The sequence below is a fragment of the Bubalus bubalis genome, chromosome 8 (assembly GCF_019923935.1).
Source record: "Bubalus bubalis isolate 160015118507 breed Murrah chromosome 8, NDDB_SH_1, whole genome shotgun sequence".
Lineage (NCBI taxonomy): Eukaryota > Metazoa > Chordata > Mammalia > Artiodactyla > Bovidae > Bubalus > Bubalus bubalis.
In genome coordinates this window covers 38503632-38529644 of record NC_059164.1, presented here as the reverse complement: position 1 = coordinate 38529644, position 26013 = coordinate 38503632, and the positions used below count along the sequence as shown (strand labels likewise).

General features: G+C 35.5%; 1 protein-coding gene across 4 annotated transcripts in view; it reads right to left on the bottom strand.

Moving 5' to 3' along the window:
* Positions 1–26013, bottom strand: part of HGF (hepatocyte growth factor) — an 85414-nt gene that overhangs the window by 48406 nt on the left and 10995 nt on the right. For 3 of the 4 annotated variants that reach the window (XM_025291053.3, XM_006069430.4, XM_025291054.2), the window contains 5 exons: positions 23759–23871; positions 21901–22015; positions 16106–16248; positions 10024–10144; positions 8543–8661 (listed from right to left, as the gene is read on the bottom strand). In XM_025291053.3, coding sequence (XP_025146838.1) covers positions 8543–8661; positions 10024–10144; positions 16106–16248; positions 21901–22015; positions 23759–23871 — 611 coding nt within the window. The remainder of the gene's footprint in view (positions 1–8542; positions 8662–10023; positions 10145–16105; positions 16249–21900; positions 22016–23758; positions 23872–26013) is intronic. The other variant, XM_025291050.3, reaches the window with a different exon arrangement.

Below are 26013 nucleotides of genomic sequence, written 5' to 3'. Positions count from 1 at the left end.
ATATGTGTGCATGTTATGAATTGTTCTTGCTGTTTAAATGCTAAGTCATGTCCAACACTTTGGTGACAGCATGAACTGTAGCCCACCAGATACCTGTGTCCATGGGATTCTCCAGGCAAGAATACTGGAGTGGGTCGCAGTTTACTTCTCCAGGGGATCTTCTCAACCCAGGGATAGAACCCACATCTCCTGCATTGTGGGCCTATTATGTGCATTATGGATTGTTGTTCAGTTGATGAGCTGTGTCTGACTCTGCAACTCCATGGACTCCAGCACGCCAGGCTTCCTTGTCCTTCACTATCTCCCGGAGTTTGCTCAAATTCAAGGCCACTGAGTCAATGATGTTATCTAACCATCTCATCCTATGCTGCTGCCTTCTCCTACTGCCCTCAGTCTTTCCCAGCATCAGGGTATTTCCCAGTGAGCTGGCTTTTCACATCAGGTGGCCAAAGTATTGGAGCTCCAGCTTCAGCATCAACCGTTCCAATGAATATTCAGTGTTGTTTTCCTTTAGGATTGACTGGTTTGATCACCCCGCTGTCCAAGCAACTCTCAAGAGTCTTCTCCAGCACCACAATTTAAAAGCATTGATTTTTTAGCACTCAGCCTTCATGATGGTCCAACTCTCACATCCATAAATGACTACTGAAAAAACCATAGCTTTGACTATATGGACCTATGTCAGCAGAGTGATGTGTCTGCTTTTTAATACACTGTCTAGGTTTGTCATGGCTTTTCTTCCAAGGAACAAGCATCTTTTAATTTCATGTCTGCAGTCACTGTCCGCAGTGATTTTAAAACCCCCAAACATAAAATCTCTCAGTGCCGTGACGTCATTGGACTGGATGCCATGATCTTCGTTTTTTGAACGTTCAAATGTAAGCCATTTTTTTCACTGTCCTTTTTGACCCTCATCAAGAGGCTCTTTAGTTCCCCTTTGTTCTCTGCCATTATTGGTATCATCTGCATATCTCCTGACAATTTTGATTATAGCTTGTGATTCATCCAGCCCAGCATTTCACATTATGTACTCTACATAGAAGTTAAATAAGCAAGGTGACAATAAACAGCATTGAGCTACTCCTTTCCCAGTTTTGAGCCAGTCCATTGTTCAGTGTGTCTGGTTCTAACTGTTGCTTGTTGACCTGAACACAGGTTTCTCAGGAGGTAGATACGGTGGTCTGGTATTCTCATCTCTTTAAGAATTTCCACAGTTTGTTGTTATCCACATAAAGATTTTAGCATAGTCAATGAAGCAGATGAAGATATTTTTTTGGAATCCCTTTGATCTTTTTATGATCCAGCAGATGTTGGCAATTTGATCTCTGGTTACTATGCCTTTTCTAAATCCAGCTTGAACATGTGGAAATTTTTGGTTCATGTACTGTTGAAGCATAGCTTGAAGGATTTTGAGCATTACTTTGCTAGTATGTGAAATGAGTACAATTGTACGGTAGTTGAAACATACTTTGGCATTGCTTTTCTTTGGGGTTAGAATGAAACTGACGTTTTCTAGTCCAGTGGCCACTGCTGAGTTTTCCAAATTTGCTGGCATATTGGGTGAATTTTAACAGCTGCATCTTTCAGGATTTGAAATAGCTCAGCAGGAATACCATCACCTCCACTAGTTTTGTTCATAGTTCAGTTCAGTCACTCAGTCGTGTCCGACTCTTTGCGACCCCATGAATCTCAGCACGCCAGGCCTCCCTGTCCATCACCAACTCCCGGAGTTCACTCAGACTCACGTCCATCGAGTCGGTGATGCCATCCAGCCACCTCATCCTCTGTTGTCCCCTTCTCCTCCTGCCCCCAATCCCTCCCAGCATCAGAGTTTTTTCCAGTGAGTCAACTCTTCGCATGAGGTGGCCAAAGTATTGGAGTTTCAGGTTTAGCATCATTTCTTCCAAGGAACACCCAGGGCTGATCTCCTTTAGAATGGACTGGTTGGATCTCCTTGCAGTCCAAAGGACTCTCAAGAGTCTTCTCCAACACCACAGTTCAAAAGCATCAGTTCTTCGGCACTCAGCCTTCTTCACAGTCCAACTCTCGCATCCATACATTACTACTGGAAAAACCATAGCCTTGACTAAATGGACCTTTGTTGGCAAAGTAATATCTCTGCTTTTCATTATGTTCATAGTAATGCTTCCTAAGACCCACTTGACTTCACACTCCAGGATATCTGGCTCTAGGTGAGTGACCAAATCATCCTGATTATCTGGGTCATTAAGACCTTCTTTGTATAGTTCTTCTGTGTATTCTTGCCACCTCTTCTTAATATCTTCTGCTTCTGTTAGGTCCTTACTCTTTCTGTCCTTTATTGTGCTCATCTTTGCATGAAATGTTCCCTTGGTATCTCTAATTTTCTTGAAGAGATCTCTAGTCTTTCCCATTCTGTTTCCCCTCCCCACCCCCCCACCCCCATTTCTTTGTATTGTTCACTTAAGGCTTTCTCATCTCTCCTTGCTATTCTCTGGAACTCTGCATTCAGTTGGTATATCTTTCCCTTTCTCCTTTTACTTTCGCTTCTCTTCTTTTCTCAGCTATTTGTAAGCCCTCCTCAGACAACAACTTTACCTTCTTGCATTTATTTTTCTGGGGGATGGTTTTGGTCATCACTTCCCATACAATGTTATAAACCTTTGTCCATAGTTTCTCAGGGACTCTGTCTACCAGATCTAATCCCTTGAATCTACTTGTCCCCTCCACTGTATAATCATAAGTGATTTGATTTAGGTCATATCCAAAAGTGGTTTTCCCTATTTTATTCATTTTAAGCCTGCAGTTTGCAATAAGGAGTTCACGATCTGAGCCACAGTCAGCTCCAGGTCTTGCTTTTGCTAACTATATAGAGTTTCTCCATCTTCGGCTTCAAAGAATGTAATCTGTCTGATCCATGTGTAGAGTCGTCTCTTGTGTTGTTGTTTGCTATGACCATCATGTTCTCTTGGCAAAACTCTGTTATCCTTTGCCTTGCTTCATTTTGTACTCCAAGGTCAAACTTGCCTATTATTCCAGGTATCTCTTGACTTCCTACTTTTGCTTTCCAATCCCCTATGATGAAAAGGACATTTTTTTTTTTTTTCCTGGTGTTAGTTCTAGGAAGTGTTGTAGGCTTTCACAGAACTGGTCATCTTCCACTTCCTTGGCATCAGTGGTTGGGGCATAGACTCGGATTACTGTGACTTGAAAATTTTGCCTTGGAAACAAACCAAGATCATTTTGTTGTTTTTGAGATTGCACCCAAGTACTGCATTTCAGACTCTTGTTGATCATGAGGGCTATTCCATTTCTTCTAACAGATTCTTGCCGGCAGTAGTAGATATAATGTCATCTGAATTAAATTTGCCCATTCTTGTCCATTTTAGTCCACTGATTCCTAAAATGTTGATGCTCACTCTTGCCATCTCCTGCTTGACCACTTCCAATTTACCTAGATCCATGGACCTAACATTCCACGTTCTGTGAAATATTGTTCTATGAATATGTGTCCCATATATTCCTATGAAATATTACATCATCAGACTTTACTCTCACCATCAGGCACATCCACAGCTGAGTGTTGTTTCTGCTTTGGTCCAGCCTCTTCATTATTTCTGGAGGAATTTCTCCACTCTCCCCCATTAACATATTGGACACCTTCCGACCTAGGGGGATCATCTTCTGGTATCATATCTTTCTGCCTTTTCATGCTGTCCATGGGATTCTTGAGGCAAGAATACTGAAGTGGTTTGCCATTCCCTGATCCAGTGAGCCACATTTTGTCAGAACTCTCCACCATAACCCATCCATCATGGGTGGCCTTGTACGCCATGGCTCATAGCTTCACTGAGTTACACAAGGCTGTGATCCATACAATCATTTTGATTAGCTTTCTGTGATGGTGGTTTTTGTTCTGGAGGCTGTGAAATTAAAGTTCTTACTTCTTCTGTCTGCCTTCTGATGGATGAGAATAAGAGGCTTATGTAAACTTCCTGATGTGGGGGAAACTGAGTCTTGTTCTGGTGGGCAAGGCCATGCTCAGTAAATCTTTAGTCAAACTGTCTTTGGATGGGAGTGCTGTGCTCCCACCCTGTTAGTTGTTTGGCCTAAGGTGAGTCCTAGAGTGTATAGGCTCTATGGTAGGGCTACTGGCAACCTCCAAAAAGGACTTATACCCAACACATGCCTCCCAGAACTGTTGCTTCCTGTGCCCCTGTCCCCGCGGCAGGCCACTTCCAACCCACGCCTCTGCAAAAGACCCTCCAACACACAGGCAGGTTTGGCTCAGTCTCTTGTGGGGTCACTGCTCTTTTCCCCTGGGTCCTGGTGTACACAAGATTTTGTGCCCTCCAAGAGTCTCTGTTTCCCCCAGTCTTGTGGGAGTTCTGGAATCAAACCCACTGTCTTTCAAAGTCAGATTCCCTGGGGAGTCCCTTCGCCAGATTCCCTGGTTGGAAAGTCTGATGTGGGGCCTAGAACTTTCACAACAGTGTGAGCAGTTCTTTAGTATTATTGTGATATTCTTTGGTATTATCTGTTATGGATGGAGTTATATAATTATTAGCAGTATGTAGATGATAAACAGCATGAATACATAGTATTTTCAAAGGTCTCTTTGTTTAGTGTCCCCAAGATTTTCACACCCAGGACAATATACCCCATTAATATTCAGGTAGGACTGACAGTTTACCTTTTTTCAGTACAGTAGCAAGAGGCAGTTGTCAGCGGACAGGTAGGATATTGAATTTGATTGACCCCTTAGCAACCCATGCACCTCAAGCAAAAGATTTTGAGAAAGAATTCATATGGAAAAAGAGGAGCTGAAAGTTGAGGCTTTTAACCTATTCATGTCCTTAAATCCCTAGGACAGGCTTTGTGTTCCGCTGGGTTTCATGCACACTGATTTGGAAGCTATTGTTCTAGATAACGAACAAGATAAGATCATTCTCCCTGCTTAATTTTTCAGTGTTTGTCATGGCAACTAGCTGGGATACTCTTAGATTCTACTTCATCTGCCTCACATTAATCTAATTTTCTCATCTCCTTACATTTCTCTGTCTTTATCACATCCTTATCTATATCAACCTAATTACCATGTCATGAATATTGCAGTCTGCGCCACTGATCATGTCTTTGCACACATTTCATCACTGGCCTACCTAATCACAGCCATTTTGAGATACAGATTATTGTTAATAGATGGAAAGCACCTTTCAGTAGATGTTAAATAAATAATAGCAGTTATAATTTTCTTATACAGTTGTTATATAATAAAACAAGAGTTTCAAAATCTGCCTTCAACTTTAGAGAAGACAAATGACACAATCATAAACTCTATTCTTTTCTTCAAACATATTGAAAGCTCAGAATGAATTCAAGCAGTTGAGACTGAGAGATAACCAGAGATAGCCAGAGAGATAACCCAAGAATCAAATGATATAAGTAATACATAATAAACCAATATTCTTTTACAGCCAGTGCATATAAACATGTGTGTGGTATACAGGATTCTAATATAGCCCTTAAGATTTCTGCCCACTGATGTATGTTCTGTAACCCCCTCCCCTCTAGTATGGGTATAACTTGTGAATAGCCACTTGGGAAATCCACTTCTGTAATTAGTTTATGTTGTACAACAAAAGTGAGGAGATTTTTTTTAGATGTAATTAAAGTTCCCAATCAGTTGACTTTAAATTAATTAAAGGAAGACTTCCTTGGGTGGGCTGACCTAATGAGGTGAGCTCTTTAAAAGGGTGCAGAGCTTTCTGTATCAAATCATACACAGGGTGAGGGCAAAAACTGACCAGTTATTTTTCAATCATTGTCCCCAATAAACATATACAATTTTCCCAGGAAAAATAAAACACGGTTATTTTTGCCTTTCACAACTCTGTGTTAAGATGAAAGAAATTACATAGAAGCGCTAAAAGATATAATTTCCTAACAGGTCCTTTTGAAATTCATCCCTAGTGCAGAATCTTGGAGAAAGTTGGCTTATAAAATTTTAATAACTTTGAAAAAAAATCTTGGTAAATAAATGAAAGAGGGCGCAGACATCAGAGGTTCAAAGTAACAGAAAGCTATGCTATTGGTCTTGGAGAAGTAAACTGCCATATTTTGAAGAGGGCCATGTGGAAGAAAACATCAGGGAGTTTCTAAGAGCTGAGCAGCTTAGCACTACAACCACAAGAAACTGAATTGGAATGGGGACACTCAATCTTAGATGAGATAGTATGTCTGGTGGGCACCAGGATTCTGGCCTTGTGAGATCCTAAGCAGAGAACACACCTGATTTATGCCTTGACTCCTGTCCCACAGAAAACTTGAGATAATACATATGTGTTACTTTAAGCTACCAAGTTTCTGATAATTTGATAGTTTCTGATAATTTGTTATATAGCAATAGAAAATTAATACACAATTGAAACCATTACCAATTTTCTTAGTTTTTCATTGTAGGCTTATATGTACAAGACAAAATATCTGGAAGAAAGTATCTGTTACATTTTCCAGAATTCCTAAATGCCAGTTTATTTCACTAATTTTGATAAAAGTATAGTCTCTCTATATAAGTTTACAAACTAAAACTTAAAATATTTTAAAAGTATTCCCAAACCCTTAAAATAATTTTATCTTAACTACAACTGATCCTTGAACAGCATGGATTTGAACTCCATAGGTCCATTTATATGCTGGGTTTTTCCTATGGTAGATGCTATTACCTATTAGTACTACAAGATCCCACAGTTGGTTGAATTCACAGACACAAGGGGAGCCAGGAGAGTCAGTGCCACCTAATCATCATGTTGTTTAAGGCCCAAATGTATAGAGGGTTGGTTCACAAATTCTACCACCATTTTCTTGGAATTAGCATCCTATAAACACCACCCTCTGTTTAATAAATCCATCAGAATTGTTGCATGTTGTATAAATAGTCAACTCTGGACAGAAGAGAAAAAAAAAAATCTACCTAACAGAAGTGTCATATTCATTGTATTTTTTTCCTCTCCCAATGTCTTTTAAAAATAGCCAATCTTGCGCTTGCCAGTTGAAAGGTGAATGTGCCAGTCCATATGCATGTGTGTGTGTGTGTATGTGTGTGTGTTACTACTGGTCTCATTCCAGAGACAATTTATGAGTGCCTAAAACACACACACACACACACACACACACACACACACACACACACACACAAGGAAGGGAAACTATTGGTTTATTGTACCTGCCTGGTCTAGATAATAAACAGATTAATAACATTTAAAAAGTCAATGAGTTGCACTAACCCAATCTATACAGAGAAACACCGTCACAAAAATCATCCTTTATTTTAAAGGACCAAACAGATGGTTCAGTTTCCTTGGAACATTGAGAGCATTCCAGATTCTGCAGTTATTTCACATATGCCAGACATGTCTCTTTTCTATGGGTTTTATTTGAGTCGTCCAAAACATTTCTTTTTATTAGCAGCTTTAAGTGGAGAGATATTTACCTTGGCAGTATCACAGTGTAGATAATACTGAATAAGTTTGTTCAAAGAAACAGTCTCATCATGCCAATCTAAGGAAATATGCAAATCCCTATGCATAGCCTAGTAATTGTATATTTATCATTTGGTGTGCTGGCACTTGATTATCTGTCTTTATATTTTTCTCTCCATATATACATATTTTTATATTAGCAAGACAATTTATAACATGATTACACTTACTACATTTTGCAATTCTACTGATTTGAAAGCATTTTAGGATCTTGTTGAAAAAAATAAGGCTTCTTATACACAGAAATAAAAGCATATCTACATCTAATTATTATCCAGGATAATTTTAGAGAAGAATAAAAATGTGTGAGCTAATGAAGAAGAGGACCAAGTGTACAGATTTAAAGAGATATCACAAAGCAAGTAAGAAAAGAAGCCTTTATCATAAACTCAGGAGAGTAGGGTAAAGGCCAGGATGCAGAAGGGCTATATGACTGCTAAAATACAAGGTGAAAGAGAATGCAGGCTGTGCACAAGGACAGCCAGAGTGGTGAAAATTAGCTGCTAGAGATTAAAGATGTCTGTAAGAATCTTCTATCAGACTTAGTTTTCTGCATTGCCGCCTCTATCATTCACCAGAAGAGGTCCATAGTCGGTTGACTGCTCATGCTATGTCTAGGAGGATAGGTTAGGGAAAGGATCCAGGATTGGTAGGTAAGAGTCTAAGGTCCTCACTCTTACAGCCCTAATGACATTATGATACTGCACATAATCCCTGATCTTTTTCTCATTCTGTTTTTTTTTTTCCTTTTCCTTGATAACATGAGAATGTGTAGGCCTTTACCATGAGTTTGTTTTGTGTGTGACACTTACATGTGTATCTCAAAATAATGGCTCTCTGAAAATGCAATAACTTATCTGAAATGCAAAACTTATCTGAAAATGGATAAGTTTATGTAACACATTCTTAAAACCTATACGCATTAAAGTATCAAACAGTTGTTAACCTGTCTCACTAATAATCACCTGCTTAGATCCAGTCTGTGAGAGGAAAAGGAAGCAATAAATTTGGCCCTAACTTACCGCACATTTTAATTGCACAGTACTCCCAGGGGGTGTCAGGGTCAAGAGTATAGCACCATGGCCTCGGCTTGCCATCAGGATTGCGGCAATAATTATCATCAAAGCCCTTGTCAGGATATCTGCAAACCACACCAAGAAAAGTGTCATGTAAATCTTCCTGGAACATTACCCAGCCCTCAGCTCACAAAATAACTTTTGACTTAGCTCGGATACTATTTTAACTGGTGAAAGAAGAGATTTTTCTATGTTTTGCCTTACAAGGACTGCTAATCATTGACTGCTGAGTGTATTAATGTACATATAGTACTAAGGCTAGGGTACCATCCCCTTCAATAATAAGATAGGTCCATTTGGCACCTGTACACCAGTTGAGGTCTCAAACTGAATCCCCTTCTCACAAGCCCAATTAAGGACAGATTACATACACGTTGACCTTGTATAGATTATTTATTAAGAAAACAGGTCCTCTTCTAGAGCAGGCTTAAAGTTCAAACTGAAAGTTAGGTTTCAATAGCTATGTCACTAATGATAGCTCAATTTTGGAGCTAGAGCTTTCTAGGTCATGCCCTCACCTCCACCAGAGTAAAAGACAAACTCCATCACACCTCTTTTTCTATACCCACCTCCCTTTAAATTAACAGGGTCCTGAATTGGTGGTTTGCTTTTAATTACTACCATATCCCTTCTGATCTCACTTGAAAGATGAGAAATGTGCTTTAAAATAAAGCAGTTTTAATTTCATCTAAAAAAGCAACAAACAAAAAAGAGAAAATATAAAGAAAAAACACCATTTGGCAATTTCCAGAGAAAGGGGGAGAAAGACCTTCTTCTGTATTTATTTGTATTTTCATTCTTTATAATAAAAAAGGGAAAATTTTTTCAACTAAAACGTTGCCTATGAAATTTATAGACCAAAATACACATAATTTTTAAACTCAAAACGTTCTCCTGAGGAGAAAAGTAAACTTGGTTGCCTGACTTCCAGATAGGCAATTAAAAAATCTACCATAAGAAAGCAGCCAAGGAATTGCTTGTTCCACCTTTAGCCTGTGACACGGCGTCATACAATGACCCTACTTTCCCTGAGTCACAGGAAGGTGTGGCACAAGGAGGAGATTGGCTTTCAGTTAACAATCATGCCACCCTCCCCAGCTTGGACCTGTCGAAGTGGTTATTATTGAATGCACTTTTATCTTTTTTGCTGCCATGGAAGAGAAAGAGGAAGCATCTGTTAGTGTTTTCCTTTTGTACCCACTGATGCTCCTGTGTTCAGGACCATCCTGATTTCAGGGACTCTCAACCTAATCAGCCAAGACTAGCTGACGCTGTAGTCAGCACTCTTGTGTACCTCATCATAAATCCCTCTGTCCCAAGACTATCAGGAAAACATTATAGAAAGAGAGTTTCCATGTAATTTGTCATGGGACAAATTACAGTTTGTAAAGAGGATCACTTGGAAACGTGATTTGGTGGTATTTTACCTTTCTGGCAAGAATTTGTGCCGGTGTGGTGTCTGATGATCCCAGCGCTGACAAATCTTGCCTGTTTCTGTGTGATCCATGGGACCTCGGTAACTTTCCCCATTGCAGGTCATGCATTCAACTAATAAAATCAAAGCATGGCATATTAATTGCTTCTGACAGCAAAATCAAGAGCACCACTGTTCCATTTAAAGAACAGTAAATCACCTAAACAGCAAGGATATTTTTAGGAAAACTTACATACTATTTTAACTTTAAATTAGGGCTCATGTCCATTAACAGTGGCATAAAATACTCCCTACAGAACTTTTCACACAGTTTAAATGGAATTTTTGTAGTTAGTGTCATACAAAATTACCACAGGGCCAAGATACTACCTTCCTAATTTTTGATAACTATCTGAAAGGTACCTAGAAACTGAAAAGTCCTTGGGAATTTTCCCTTTGTCGGTCTATAATGCCAGGGATCTCAACATCTATACTGTCAACATAATAGTGCTCCTCTTTCAACTTACCCTCCAATACATACACAGAAAATGCACAGTTTGAAATGAGTACACATCATACTGCTACTGTTAATGCAAAGATCAGGACCACACAGATTTGAGAGACCAGCTTCAAATAGTAATCTAGTACTATTTAAAGAATACACATATTTTAAAACAAAAAATCACAGTTCCTTTCTATTAGTGAGCATCCACATCGAATAACTGAGCAGACTTACATTCTTATCTAAAGCTTAGGATAGAATATGACCTACTATTGAACTTCTTGTACTCACTATTTTTAAAAATCTATAAACTGATCTAACTATGCTAAATATTACTGTTGATTCTCTGAGGTTAATTAATAGTTTTCTGGCTGGCACCTTAGGCCACACTGAAAACTCTGAATCATATCAACTAGCTGAAAATGAGACTTCTCAAATGGACAGGTTGATCTGATGTAGCACAGCAGGCATCCTGTGGAATAAATCATTGCTTGGCTTTCCTACGAATCCGGCAAACTTCCCCAAACACATCATTTGTATCTTGTGATTACTGATCATCTAACATTAGCTGAAGTGGGAAAAGATATCAGGGTTTCATTTTATCCACTGGGATCTAGGCTAATGAGTATTTATAGTAGTTTGGGATATACTATTAGAATCATCACTTTTGAAACTTTAATTTTTATAATCTAATAGGACATTAACAATTAAATCTCTAAAACATGAAACCATTTGGCCTGATCTATTTCTTTTCATGTAAGTTAATCTATGAAGTAAGAAAAGAGACAGATTCAGCTTCCTCTCATTTGATACTGAGCTCCCCCAGACAACAGTCGGTAAACACCTGAGGGGGTCCAAGAGCATGTAGATAAAAGTGCTCTGGCTGGCAAAGATCGAATCCACATAGGTTACGGATCATCACATTTCCGCTTTCCATCTGAATAGGATTACAAGCTTACTTAGTCTCCATTTTGAAAAGAATGTAAGGTTTGATAGGTTGATAGGTTCACGTATCATCGATCATTGTCGTTTGCTCCTTTGTATTGAATGAAAGCATATAATAGAATCCTACAATCACAGATAAGAATAAATATACACATGTACAATTTCTAATCTTTAATAGTACTTAAGAACCAGAATACACCTATTTTGTGTCCATCAGAAAATGCAGTTTATAAGAGCATATCCTTTTCAAATTAGAGCAAATAAAATTATTTTTGGGGAAATTGTTGTGGAGCATTATTAAAAGAACGTTTCTCCTGAAACTTTAGAATTTTTAAATTTCTAAAGGAAAAATAGCTACACAAATGAAACAGGTGATTCTATAAGATGACCACTTTCCAGCATGAGTAGTAGATCAGAGCTTCTCCAGACTTTAATGTGCATAAACGTTACTTTGAGATCTTGTCCAATAAAGGACAAGTTCTGACTCAGTGAATCAGGGTTGGGGCATGAATAGTAAGTTCCCAGTGGATGCTGATGCTTCTCGTTCTTGGACCTCACATTGAGTGTCAAGTTTGTAGATAATCTGTTCAATTCTGAAAGTTCTTAGTGTTTGGCAGTAATAGCTTTTAGGAGAGAATGGATTTCCCTTAGATCTTGAAGAATGGATGACATGTGGATAAACTATAAAGGGAGCAAAATAACCTAAATGGTTCCCAAAAAATGAACTAGTATGCTATGTTTATAGTATAGTGAAGGGAGCGTTATGAATGCAGGTGCAAACCTAATGAAGTTGGAAAAAATAATAAAACTTAACATGAATAATGTTCAGTTTTGGAAGGCAATGAAAGTTGCTGTTGGGGTAGGAATTAAATGTATCCTGTGAGGACTGAGATGCTAAAAATATAGTTACATATTCTTTGATTATTCAGTATTTTGAACATGTAAGAAATTATTTGATCCTTGCAGTGAGGAAAGCAAAGCCCACAAAAGTTTTAAGGGACTTACCTAAAACAGAAAATGCCAGATCTGTAACTAGAACACAGGTCAGACCCACAGTCCAGCGCTCTTTCCATTCCCCTAACTGTCTATCCATCCTATATATTTAACTTGTTTCCTATACATTCTAACTGGCCATACTTTAAGATAGACCAAAAGTAAAACTTTTAGAAGGTCAGTCTCCCTGTCTTTTTTTAATATTGTCCTCATTACCCTCTTCCCTCTTTTTACAGCCATCAGTTGTTCTCCTGTTGGTTTCTCACCTATTGAAGGTTACAAGAAATGAGATTGGCTCTCTTATCTAAGGATAAAAAATGTGTGATTCTTCCTTTGCCTCAAACCATCCGGTTAGTCATAAAAATTACTTTGAGAAAGGCAAATTTTGATCTCATATTTACTTCTCAATCTTCGAGAATTCTAAGACTCTTCTAAGTTTTCCCAGCTCATAGTCAAGCCAACCAGGTGTAAACCAAGTCCATCTAAGGACTCAGGTGAAAGCATTAACTAGATAATAGTTCAAGAAGGTAAGCATTGCATCTCCTGTTCTATGTTCTTTTGACTCTCTCTGTTATGGCTAATGTATTCCTTAGCCATTCCAGAAAGCTCTCCCCTTAAAATTAAAAAAAAAAAAATTATGTCCCAGTTCTCATAAATTCAAACAAAATCTCTATTCATAAGTAGAATATTTTTTTCTCATTATAGTTCTGCACTAATTGATAATACAAAGGTACACACACTATACATTAATCATAAGTAGGATTAATTTAACACCTTTCTGGTATACTACTAACCAACTAAACTCGAAAGTTGCTCTGTTCCATTTTTCTCAGTCATAAAGTCACAAGTGATCTGAGTTTACAGACTAAAACTATTTTGAAAGTATCTCTCAGATAAATCCATGCTGGTGATTATTTCAGCAAAACAGAATGTTTAAAATATGAATAGTCTCACAAACCCCCATTTATAAATAATAGTTTTATTTAAATCTTTGTTTTTAAAAGTCTTTTGCCACACAGGAATTACACATTTAAAGTTATAGCAGAATTATTTGGTATTTTATGTGTAAGTATTTTAAAATATAATTGTCTTAATAAAATGCATTTACTTGAGTATTTATCATTTTAAAAACCTGTTTCAATGAAAAATGATTGCTTTATTTTAAATCCCAAGCAAATGTTAAAGCAAAAAGTCAGATTTCATATACCTCAATTTTCCATAATCTTTGAATTAAACGTTAATGGTAGTATTTTCCTTACATAGTTATGTAAGGTTTTAAATGTGATAAATGAGTATTCATTTTCTTTTGGAATGCTTAATATACTTCAAAGGTTTAACTTATCAGATAATAACTTTAATATCAGATATATTTTTATGAACCAAAATTTCAAATTTCAGATAATTATTTAAAGCAAATTTTTTAATATAGTTAGAAAGATTTCAAAATATATAGAAAGATTTCAAAAAATATATATTGTTTTACTTGTCCTTTTCCAAATAGTCCAAAGTTGATTAAAGGTACTTTAATTTTAAAATATACAAAATGATGGCATCTTTAATGTTTCATTCATATAAATAACCTTTGGAACTTGACATTTGCAATATCCATATATTAAAATGTCTCACCCATCATACTATTTAAACATTGTGAATTTTGAGGCTTTTTCCCTCAAATATATATTTTAATAGAAATTTACATCATATGTACATTATTTTGTATATTTTGTATTATCCATTTTGTAAATAACTCTTTCTCTATTAATGTTTGACTATGCTTCTTCTGATTTGAGAGCTTCTTTATTAAAATCCTTCTAAAACATTGTTCATTTTAGTATGAGCTTAAATATCAAAGCTCAATTCACAGTCCTGATATATATTTAGCCCACAGGACAGGTGTTGGTTTACTTCTCTCACAGGAGAGTTTTGCAAGTACTGTCAGACTAAGTAGTTTCCAGAAAAGTATACCTGCGATCTTTGATGCCATGGTGACCAACAGCATCAAGTGCCATTCGTGCTACTGAACAAGGTCCTTTTCTAAGGGAGGTGTGAGAATCTCAAATCATTGAAAAAAATATTCAAGATGTATACCCTAATAAGAATGACCAGAAATTTTCCCAGTCATTTATTTTTAGCACACTTATTTTTTGCCTGATAGTTTAAATCTGTGTGAATATATTTCGATGAAGGTTCTTCTTATAAATCAGGGGTTGAAAAATCACATTGCCACAAACTAGGCACACAGAAAAAATGCTAAACTGTTTAAAGTTTGACCATTTTGCCTTTCCTTGAAAACACTGTCCCAGGTCAAATAAAACCAATAAATAAAACTCTTTGCCAATAATTTCCAACCTCAAAAAACTGTGATAGCAGAGAAATCCCTAAAAGTAGGGTTTTCTTCCATGTGCAAACTTAAGACAGATATTAAATACAGACTTATTCATACAAAACAGACTTATTCATAACGTTATCACAGATCAGTTTATTATTTTTAAAAGAAGAGAAAACAATGAATAAGTTATAGTGAACAGAATATGATATGGAATGGAAAGTAAGAATTTACAAACAGAGTTGGGACTGGCTCTAGCACATTAATTCAAGAATTTTAAACTAACTAACAACAAAAAACAAAATTCGACTTCTCTGTGACAAATAGCCAACAACGGCCTTTTTAGGTGATAAATATCAACCTAATATTTAATGAATATTATGGAAGAAATAGTTCAAAGATATTTGCTTAATAACAAACAAGTAAGATATCCTACTATAAAGACTGGACAGCATTCCAGCAGTAACCCCCACCCCAAGCACTTCAAAACCCTACCAAATTTTTATCAGAATTTAATCCATGTTTCATTGTGATTTTTAGAATTTTAGTTTCAGACACCACTAAAAAGCCAGCTATTACGTAGCCAGAGACTAAGAAAACCACGTACAATGCTGAAACGGTTACTTTTCCTTCTCTTCAGTCATTCATTTTCCACTGGAAAAGTAAGGAAGGGCCCTTTCACGCTGTGAGAGGAGATGAATACGCGGATGTGGAGTGGCTGCCTTCAAGACAGCTGGAATCTATAGATTTGAGCTCTTCAGATAACATTCTGAATGGTACTTAGTTCCAGACTACGTGTCAAATTTGGTTCTAGACACATATTCACCAAAACACATACAGGGCATTCAAAATTTCAGTTACCCCCCTTCTTCATTCTCTTCTGGTTCTGTATACCCTTGCCACACCACTTCAATACAGATTTGACAAAACTTCTGCAGAAGCAGGTTCTGATTGTATAGAATTAGTGTTACAAATAAAGGGCTAAGTGTCATTTGGCTCCTTTCCGGTGAGGAGATTGAGGGAGTAGATTGAGGTATATAAGCTCAAAACAGTAGATGAAGAAGCCCGAATTTTACTCTACCCAGAGAGATACCTCAGGCTCCTTTGAAATTCAAACTAACTCCCTCCATTACTTTGCATTAATTTGATGATAATCAGTTTTTAATTTTTAAAACATCCTATAAAAATGCTCAAATAATGATCTACAGTTGCATTTGCATGGACAGCATATTCATTGTGATTTAATTCAATTCTGTTAACCTTTAATGTGAGTTGCAGTTTTACACAAAGGGGGAACAGAGTGCCCCACATGGCACTCAGGTCATTTACCTTCTGAACACTGAGGAATGTCACAGACTTCGTAGCGTACCTCTGGATTGCTTGTGAAACACCAAGGTCCCCCTTCTTCCCCTCGAGGATTTCGACAGTAGTTTTCCTGTAGGTCTTTACCCCGATAGCTCGAAGGCAAAAAGCTAGTTTTAAAATGATAATCATTACAGTATAAGAGCATGCAACTTTGGGGGGCCTATTAATTTTACTAACTAGTGGATATATTTTCCTGAAAGTAGAGAAATTCTTTACTCTATCTCAGACAGCCGTATATATTAACTTGAATTCTATCACTTCCATCCATTCTTAAAATACTTTAAATTTTATAGACATTTACCTAACTGAATTCTCGTATTCTGCACCAATAAGAATGATTCATCTCTGACTTTGCTAATCATTCTAGAACCTAATTGACACTGTTTGAACCATAGTTTCAAAGTTCCACTCAAAGGTAGCAAATGATACAGGAGAACCCCTAAGGAGAGGCACTGACATCTCACTATTACATTGTTTATCTGAGATAATTACTTGTTTTTTATATATTTTCTTATGAATAATACCCGCCCCCCTTTTCTTCACAATTGATAAACAAATTGATGAAGTAACAGAAACAAAGATTTTAGACTCAAACTAAACCCGGACTCAAATTTCAGCTCTATCTTACTAACTGGAGACCCCAGTGGGCAATGTAGCCTCTTTGAGCCTGTTAGCTTACCTGTACACCGAGTATAACCATAACTTGTAACATCTTACACCTCATGCGGTTGTTTTGAGTTCAAAGAGACAAGAGTAACTGAGACTTAATAAATGCTACCTATTATTAAGTGCACTCCACTTAGTTTTTAGATGTCATAGTAAAAGACAGAAATGCTATTCTCTTTAAAATTTTTTAAAGTTTTCACTGTGACTGGAGCGTGGTGTTTTCAGGCTTAGTTCATAGTATTTGGCCATAGACTGAAATACAGGACCTTTGTTTAAAATTTCTAATGCCCTAGCTATAATTTTGTTATCAGCATAAGGTATTTCAACATAAAAGCCAAAAAGTCCAAAGCTCTTTTTATTCTTTTGTACTGCTTGTGACCTTGGCCTCAGTTGTGCAGCGTGTGTCTCCTGGACTGCGCACATAAACAGCATAAGTAAACAATATACATCTGTAGGTAACATTTGTAAGCGCTTTCTTGGAAAATCCAACTGTATTTTCAATATTCAGTACAGTGTTTTCCATAAAGCTTAATTTCTACTTTTACTGATCTCTGAGTTCTAAATGGTACTTAAACCACAGTCAAATCCAAAGCTTTTAGTCTGTCAGTAAATGCTATTCAAATATGTTTCCTATGCACTTAAACTTTAAGTTAAGAAATAATGGTTTTTCATTATGCTGTAGCACATAATAAATAGGAACATGCCTTGGGTACCAAGCAACATTTTGCAAAGAAATCATTTACTTTGGACGTGAAATACAATAAAGTCCTCAGAAAATATAAATTATTGGTCAAAAATAGTCTAAGAGACTTACTACTAACTAAACAATTTCAAGATATGAATTAAGCATCATTAACATTATGAAATGTCAAAATAGTTTAATTCTTATTCCACTAGCATTTTAAATACTGGGGAATAATAATTAAACATTTGGTCTTATGATTGATACAAATTATAATTAAAGTTTATCATGACTTTACAGTTCTTAACACTATTTAATTTTCAAAGAAAACAATGTCATCTTTTGTCTTCGTTTTAGCTCTATTATTCCAGAATAACTTAAGATAATCTTTGTGGCATTGCATGAAATGTATTTTCTTTTCATTTTTGCCAGTTATCCAATTTTTCATAGTAAATTTATAATGAAATACTCATTTTTCTGATAGAATCAAAACTGAATTTTACTTTATATTTTTTTCATAAAGCATTGCTTTAACCAAATCTACCTAAGAAAACCCCCCTATAACTCTACTTTCTTAAAAGTTTGGCTTATCATAGTAATAAGAATAGGTTATTGTTAATCATGAAAATCTACATAGTTGCCCTATACATTTCACTCGACTAGTATACAACACTAGTCCTCAGGCAATTTACTTGCTTTTTGGGTTTTCAACTTGACTTACAAAATGAATGGAGTGAATTAGATTATTATAAGGTCCTTTACTTTTATCCTTCTATGTATTAAGTTTAAAAAGCTAAGTGATGATTTAACACATTAAATGCACACATTATAAAATACCTGAAGTTTTAGAGATTTTTGTTACACACACACACACAAAACACATACACGTATACACTACACATACACAAACATATACCTTTCCAGTAGATTTGTAAAGTGAAAAAGAAGCTGTGAAGAAGTAATGAATGCATAAGTCAACAGTTTAGTAGGAAAGATGCAAGTTGGAAGGAAGAGAGATAAAGTAAAAATCTAAAATAGGTATGGTTAAAAGAATAAAGTTTTCCCAATAGAGTTAATAAAAATGAAAAATGAAGAGAAAAATATGTGCTGCTTTCCACAGTTCTGTATCAGTGCATATCAAACTCCTCTTTAGGACACGCGGGGTAAAGAGCAGTGTAGGTCATCTCTTCATTCTTTGGTATATATAACTTTTGCCCAAATTAACTGGCATTCTTCAGTGTTCTGAGGTTTTTAGTGTGCTTTTCTTTAACATATCATACTTGACCAAGTGATGAAGCCTAATCCTGTTCTTTGTTCTTATGTGTTCATTCAACACATATTTATGAAAATCTATTACACCCATGCCCTGTGCCAGGCAATAAGCTCTGTAATAAACTTATACTCACATGCATACTATTTTTGGTTCTTTGTCCTTGTGACCAAAGCTTTATTTTTAGAGAGATAAGTGAAAGAAAATGTAAAATTGATTTATATCCAAATATACTTGGAAATACAAATTAGATCTTCTGGGTGCTAGCCACCTTTTCTTTTCTTTTAATATGAACTGTGTTTATAGGAAACTTGATCCATTCCATCATCTGCTTCTTTAATGAATGCTGGGTGGCCAGTGAAGGATACAGATGGAGATATCAGGTCACCTGATTTTCTAGTTAAGCTTCTATACTAATTTCATCATCTATCATCATCTTCCCATTAAGCCACTTGTAAAATATTTCAATTTAGGGAGTCCACAATAAATCACCCTTCTAGACAGAGACATATATAGATATATATTTATTTTTCCACTTTCCATACAATTAATCTTTAGTTATCACTTTAAAAGTGTTAACCTATCATTTAGATATTCCAAATAGCCGCTAATTGATGAAAATGTGTTGCTCCCATTGAATACAAAAACTGATTGACCTATGAAGTCTTCTCTTCCTTAAAGCTCTATATCACAAGGAAATGTTTGTTGATAAAATAGCTGATTGGACTGGGAAGCCAGTTCCCAGGGAGATCTATTTCACATGTACTCCTGTAGCAGAGAATCATAATCATAGAGAATTTGGGTTGAAATAAGACCTTTACTGGGTCAGTCCAGTGCACTCTCCTTGACTACAGTAGGATTGATTTCAAACACTATTCCTTTGTTCATGAAATTCTTAGATCCATCTATTTAAGCAAAATGTTTTCCTCACTATGCAGGGAATGCTGCTGCTGCTAAGTTGCTTCAGTCGTGTCCGACTCTGTGCGACCCCATAGATGGCAGCCCACCAGGCTCCCCCGTCCCTGGGATTCTCCAGGCAAGAACACTGGAGTGGGTTGCCCTTTCCTTCTCCAATGCATGGAAGTGAAAAGTGAAAGTGAAGTCGTTCAGTCATGTCTGACTCCCAGTGACCCCGTGGACTGCAGCCCACCAGGCTCCTCCTTCCATGGGATTTTCCAGGCAAGAGTACTGGAGTAGGGTGCCATTGCCTTCTCCAAACAATATAATTGGTTTTGTCCTCTCATAGGATTTGCATGATGCAGGGACTGGCACCATGCAAATCCTATGAGAGGACAAAACCAATTATATTGTTTGCTTTGTACTATAATGATAAAACTATTTTTTGGAGGTATTCATGCATAATTATAAGTAATGAATTTGACAAAAATAATTAGTTGCTTTCTGTTATTCAAACACTGTAAAACTGATTCACTTGGACGCTTGCTGGTTGGCATTAACTAGACCAACATCAAAGATTTCATCCCAGTGTAGACCAACCAACTCTTTTTCTTTATATGTGGACCAATGAACTCTGTTTACTGAAGTAAAATCATCTTGCATGGTTATTCCCCACCAAATGAATGAAAATGGACAAAGTGGGTTCATCAAGGCAAGTAAATTACCACTGTTGCAAAAAGAAGTCACAGTATGTATCCTGATTTGCTGAGTGTTTGGCCCGAAAGTTGTTAAAAGCACAGGATTTAGAGTGGCATTGGCAGGCCTCAGATTCTGATTACACGACTTGCTAGCTGTGTGTGACTTTGAAAACTTACTAAGATCTTCGCCATTCAGTTTCACCATATAAAAAACAGAACTAATAAAAGCACCTACTGTGTGGTTCTTGGGGGCTTCCTAGATGGTGCTAGTGATAAAGAATTCACCTGCCAATGCAGGAGACACAAGAGACATGGGTTCGGTTCCTGGGTTGGGAAGATCCCCTAGAGTAGGAAATGGTACCCCACTCCGGTATTCTTGCCTAGAAAATTCCATGGGCTGAGGAGTCTGGCAGGCTACAGTCTATAGGGCCGCAAAGAGTCAGACACGACTTAGTGACTGAGCACACAGGTGGTTCTTGAGAGGATTAAATGAGATAACCTAGGTATACTGTTTAACAAGGTACTAGGCACATGGTAATATAAATCTTTCAGTGCATCTAATAACCAGGTAGAGCTATTTTAAACTACTGCTGCTAAGTTACTTCAGTCGTGTCCGACTCTGTGTGACCCCATAGATGGCAGCCCACCAGGCTCCTCCGTCCCTGGGATTCTTCAGGCAAGAGTACTGGAGCGGAGTGCCATTGCCTTCTCTGATTTTAAACTAGTTCCTGTTAAAATTATTTCCAGAATAAGTCTTGAAAAACTTTGGCTATATATAGCTCTCCAATGAGTAGATATCTGTTTCTCCTCCATGATGTTTAAAACTCTCAGACTAATGAGTCTATGGATATTATATTTACTCATCTTTATATAGCATTCATCTGTTATAATGAACACAATCTTTCTCTTAACTATAGACATTTAATTTCCAAGAAATAAGTTTTCTCCAGTCATTAGGTGCTAGGTGAAAAGGGAAAGGTGGTCATCTGAGACACAAATTTTTAGCAAAGCTCTATAGAAAAACTGGTGGCTAGGTTATTTCCCCCAAAAGATTCTGATTTAATCAGTCCATATTGACACCCAAGTGGTAGGATTCATTAAGGGCTTTTAGCGATTTTAATGTGCAGCCAAGTTTGAGAACCACCATGGTTAAACAACATTTGGCCCCTGGGGAAGATCAGAATTTCTCCATCTCCAACTTAGCACAGACAACCTCTCCACTCCAGCTGCAGAGTGCTGTGCCTTCTCACAGGCAAAGGGAAGGAAAAAAAAATTTATTACTTTTTTATTATTTCTTCCCAAACACCAAGATCTATAAATTGAGGTTTTGTGGTGAAATAATGTTAGGCTACATCTTAATGATATATATTTTTTATTCTTTGGCTAACTATCAGCTATTAATTCAGAAAAGCCTTAGACTAATACATTTCAGCAAAGTTGGCTAAACTATTACAGAAGTGTAGGATTAATCTGAAGGACTAACCTGGGCCTGCTAACAGACCCGTCCAAGAAAGGCTCTATCTTCCTTTCTTCATGTTAGTCTTACCTGTGTTCGTGTGGTATCATGGAATTCCAGGGCTGACATTTGATGCCACTTTTAGTGATAGATACCGTTCCCTTGTAGCTACCGCCTTTACCAATGATACAGTTTCTAATGTAGTCTATTAAAAGAAAGCAGAAAAAAATGTTATAACCATGTGTAATATATGCTGTATATATTAAAAATAAAAATTATAAAATTCCATTTGAATCTTTAAGTAATTAATGCTTATAAACCACCACAAATACTGAAATTTCTTGCCTAAAACTTCTACTAATATTTTCAAAATAATGCATTTAGAGTAATCCAAAACAAACAAAAACAACAGACCATTGAGAAGTTTTAATTTTGTGAGTATATACCTGGGAAACTCTAGAGATTAGTCTACCTGTTTAACGCAGATTATTCTATATACTCAATTGACGAGGCAAATTTAATTTGGCCCAATTATTTGCTTAAGTGCAGAGACCATTTTAAGAAAATATTAAAAATAAAAATTTGTAAACCTATTTGAATTCAAGCAGTTACTTTGAGGTAATGGAAATAACTGATTATTTTGATATAAATGATCTGATTCATTTTTTTTTAATTAGAAGATAATTGTTTTACAAAGTTGTGTTGGTTTCTGCCATACAACAATGCAAATGAGCCATAAGTGTATATGTTTCTATATGTATATCCCCTCCCTCTAGGTCACCACAGAGCACCAGGTTGGACGCCCTGTACTATTCAGCAGCTTCCAACTAGCTATCTAACTTACACATATAGTGTATATATGCCAATGCTATTGATTTGCCTTTACATCAGTAAAATCGTGTGAGTTTTTGTGTATGTGTGTGTATGTGACAATTACATTATTCTGATTATTATTTTCCATATTTTTTCTAACAGATTGGCTGCTAAATTATAGGACAATCAAATAGAAACAAGCTGTATATTCCTATCAAATAGCAGTATATTCAATTAGCAATCTAGAAGACTGAAGATGGTTTTACACTAGATTATAAATCATGTTTAGGATTTATAGAATTATTGGGGTGCATAGAGATCATCTTATTTTCTAACATGAATTAATTTTAATGTAATCTAAGCATTTTCCCTATTAACAAAGAAATGAATATGTGTATCACTAAATAACTAAATTTATGAAAATATGATATAACAAAACATTAAAATTGAGACATAGTATTATCAAAAACATAACTCATGATTATTATTTTGTGTGATGAGAGATTATTTTATTGATATAAATCTGCTTTGGAGCAAAGTAAATACCTTGAGAATACAGTATCAAATTACCAGCATAGACAAATTAACAAATAATATGGTCTCAATTCTTTTAAAGATTTTTTTAAGTATATAACTAGCAATAGATCCAATTAAATTTTCAAAACCTCCATATTTTATTATTATCAGCCATCATAAGTATAACTTAGATTAATTATCCATAGATTAAAATTTAGTTATTAGAAAAAAGTTGTTAAAATTTAGAGTACTGTATAAATATATGTTTATATATATAAAATGTCTTAAACTAATATAAATATATAAAACATCTTAAACTAATAACTTAAGGTGGCACATTCTAAAATGAATGTGGAGAATATCAGTCCCAGGAGATGTTACTAGAAATAAACAAAGAGAGAGGGGGTAATCTAATTATGGAAAATTTGGGAAAAGCTCTTTTTAAAGGGCCACACTGAAAACAGTCAAGGCGTTAGTGTCATCTGTCTTAATGGATGAATCGACTGCATAACAGATCAGGATATGATGGAAAAATCAGTTAGAAAGAGCACTGTGGCAGGTAATTACATATACTTTATACTTTATTTCATTATGAAATATTTAGAGAAAAGCCAGTTACCTTTGTTTTCATAGAGATCAAATTCATGGCCAAACTCTTTTTTTACTCCACTTGACATGCTATTGAAAGGGAACCAGAGGCATCGTTTTCTTGCTTTATCAAAAACAAAGGCCCTGAAAAAAATATCTGAATGAAAAGAAGGAATACTACTATTTATACAGCTTTTAAAGAATAGGTACATGGTTTAACCAAGGAAGATAATATAAAAACAAATGAATTATTACGTATACAGAAACGAGGATATTTGAACCTACAATTTTGATAGCGAAATGAGACAGAACAAAATTAAATTTTTATAGCTGTAGATTTAAATACCAGATAGAGTAAAACTTGAAATGGTGTCATGTTATTCTACATGAAATGTAGAAAAATGAGGGCTTCAACAAGCACAATCAATATACAACACAATTACTTGGCTTATTTATGAAGATTTTATTATTTTTGTAAGTACACAGAAAGTTGGAAGGTTTTTTTGTGGTTATATACAAATGATTATATTTTAAATATCATGATTAATTTCCAGAGTTTATAATTATAAAAAGCACATTCTAAACTGACATGTCCTAAAATGCAATAGACAAATCACAACCCCAAGAGATCCTGCTAGCAAAGAAGGATCTGAAATCAAATGTTTGGGAAATTTTATATACAGCATCCTTTCTTGTTGAGTTATAAAGCATTGAAACTTATTAAAGGCTATGAAAATCCCTGTATTAGTTAGCTTTATATAAGTAAATGTTTCCTAAATAGATTTGCTTGCATAAGCATTTTTAATTTTTAAGAAACTATTAATATAATAGAGAATATGCTTCTAATATATCATCTTGACAAAAATAACTAAAATGTGTTAACTCTTAAAATCATCATTCCTACAGCTAAGTATTATATTGGATTTTTGTTGCTCATTAAAAAATATATTTCTAAAAAAATATATATGTTTCTAAAGCAGAATGATAAATACAAAAATCCCTTAACTGAGAATAGTAAAGTACTTAAAATTTTCAACACATTAAGTGTTACCATTTTTTACAATACAAAAAATAAAGTTAGAACCTGAATTATTTTCTTTCCATTAAGAAATAATATTAAAACTCCTTCTTACCATGTTCATGCTAACTATAATGCCACCATGTATAAGCATCAAATTAAGAGAAATACACAGATTTTCTAAGAATAAAGATTTTTCACTCCCAGGCCATATATTTTGAAACCTCAATTTTCTTGCAATTTTAGATAGTTCAAGTTAATCACTTATTTCTTTATATTTCAACAGCTTTTAAATATTTTTAAATGAGGGGAAATAACTTTTATAAAACAACTTTTTAAAAGATGCTATAAAATTATTTAAAATATTTTATCTATTATTATATTTTTACATAGTACATTTTAGTCTACAGCTAAATAACATCAAAAATTATATATATAAACTCTGTGCTTTGGTTTACAGGTAGACATTTTCAAATATCCACCTACAAGAACATTTTATACCTGTAATAGCATTAGAAAACAAACATAAAAATATATTGTTGCAATTGATAAGAAATAACTTAGTAAGAGAAAAACTGACTAATGATAGATTTGAATTTTGATCTGGAAGATAGTAAACTTATGCAATACGTGTTACATTTCCCTATTGTAGGGCATTAGGGAGAGAGTGTTAAATGACTTTCAAAGTGTAATAATTAGATAAAGAATACACATGAAGATAAAAAACTAAACAAATACCTAAAAGGAAATCTTAAAGTTACAGAATCAAATACCTACCCCTTAACTTCACCTTAAAATTAAAATGTACCACACATACATGTACTACTTTTCTGTCAATAACGTGGCAGGTGACTCATTGAACCCCATCAAGAACATGTAAGATTGCCTGTTTCATTCACCATTTTCTCACAGTCCATGGCAATTCATCTACTCTCAGAAAACTGTTTTTGCTCATATCATTTTACACCTCTATGTGGACTGCATCCAAGCTAACAAATTCCATGAATTGCATATCTTCTTTTAAGTTTGATTTTAGGAGTCTTTATCCTAGTCATATTTTTAACTACCATCTTCCTTTCAAGAATTCATTATGTTGAGTTGTTTATGGCAGGAGTGCACTTTCAATACCATTTACCCAGTCATAGTTAGAAATTTTCATCTCTTAAGTCAGTTCTTGTACGTAAATTTTCTGAAAAGCTTAGAATCAGGCATTCTGGTCATCTTTCTCGTACAGCAAAAAAAATATTTTCAGTCTCTATAAAATCAGT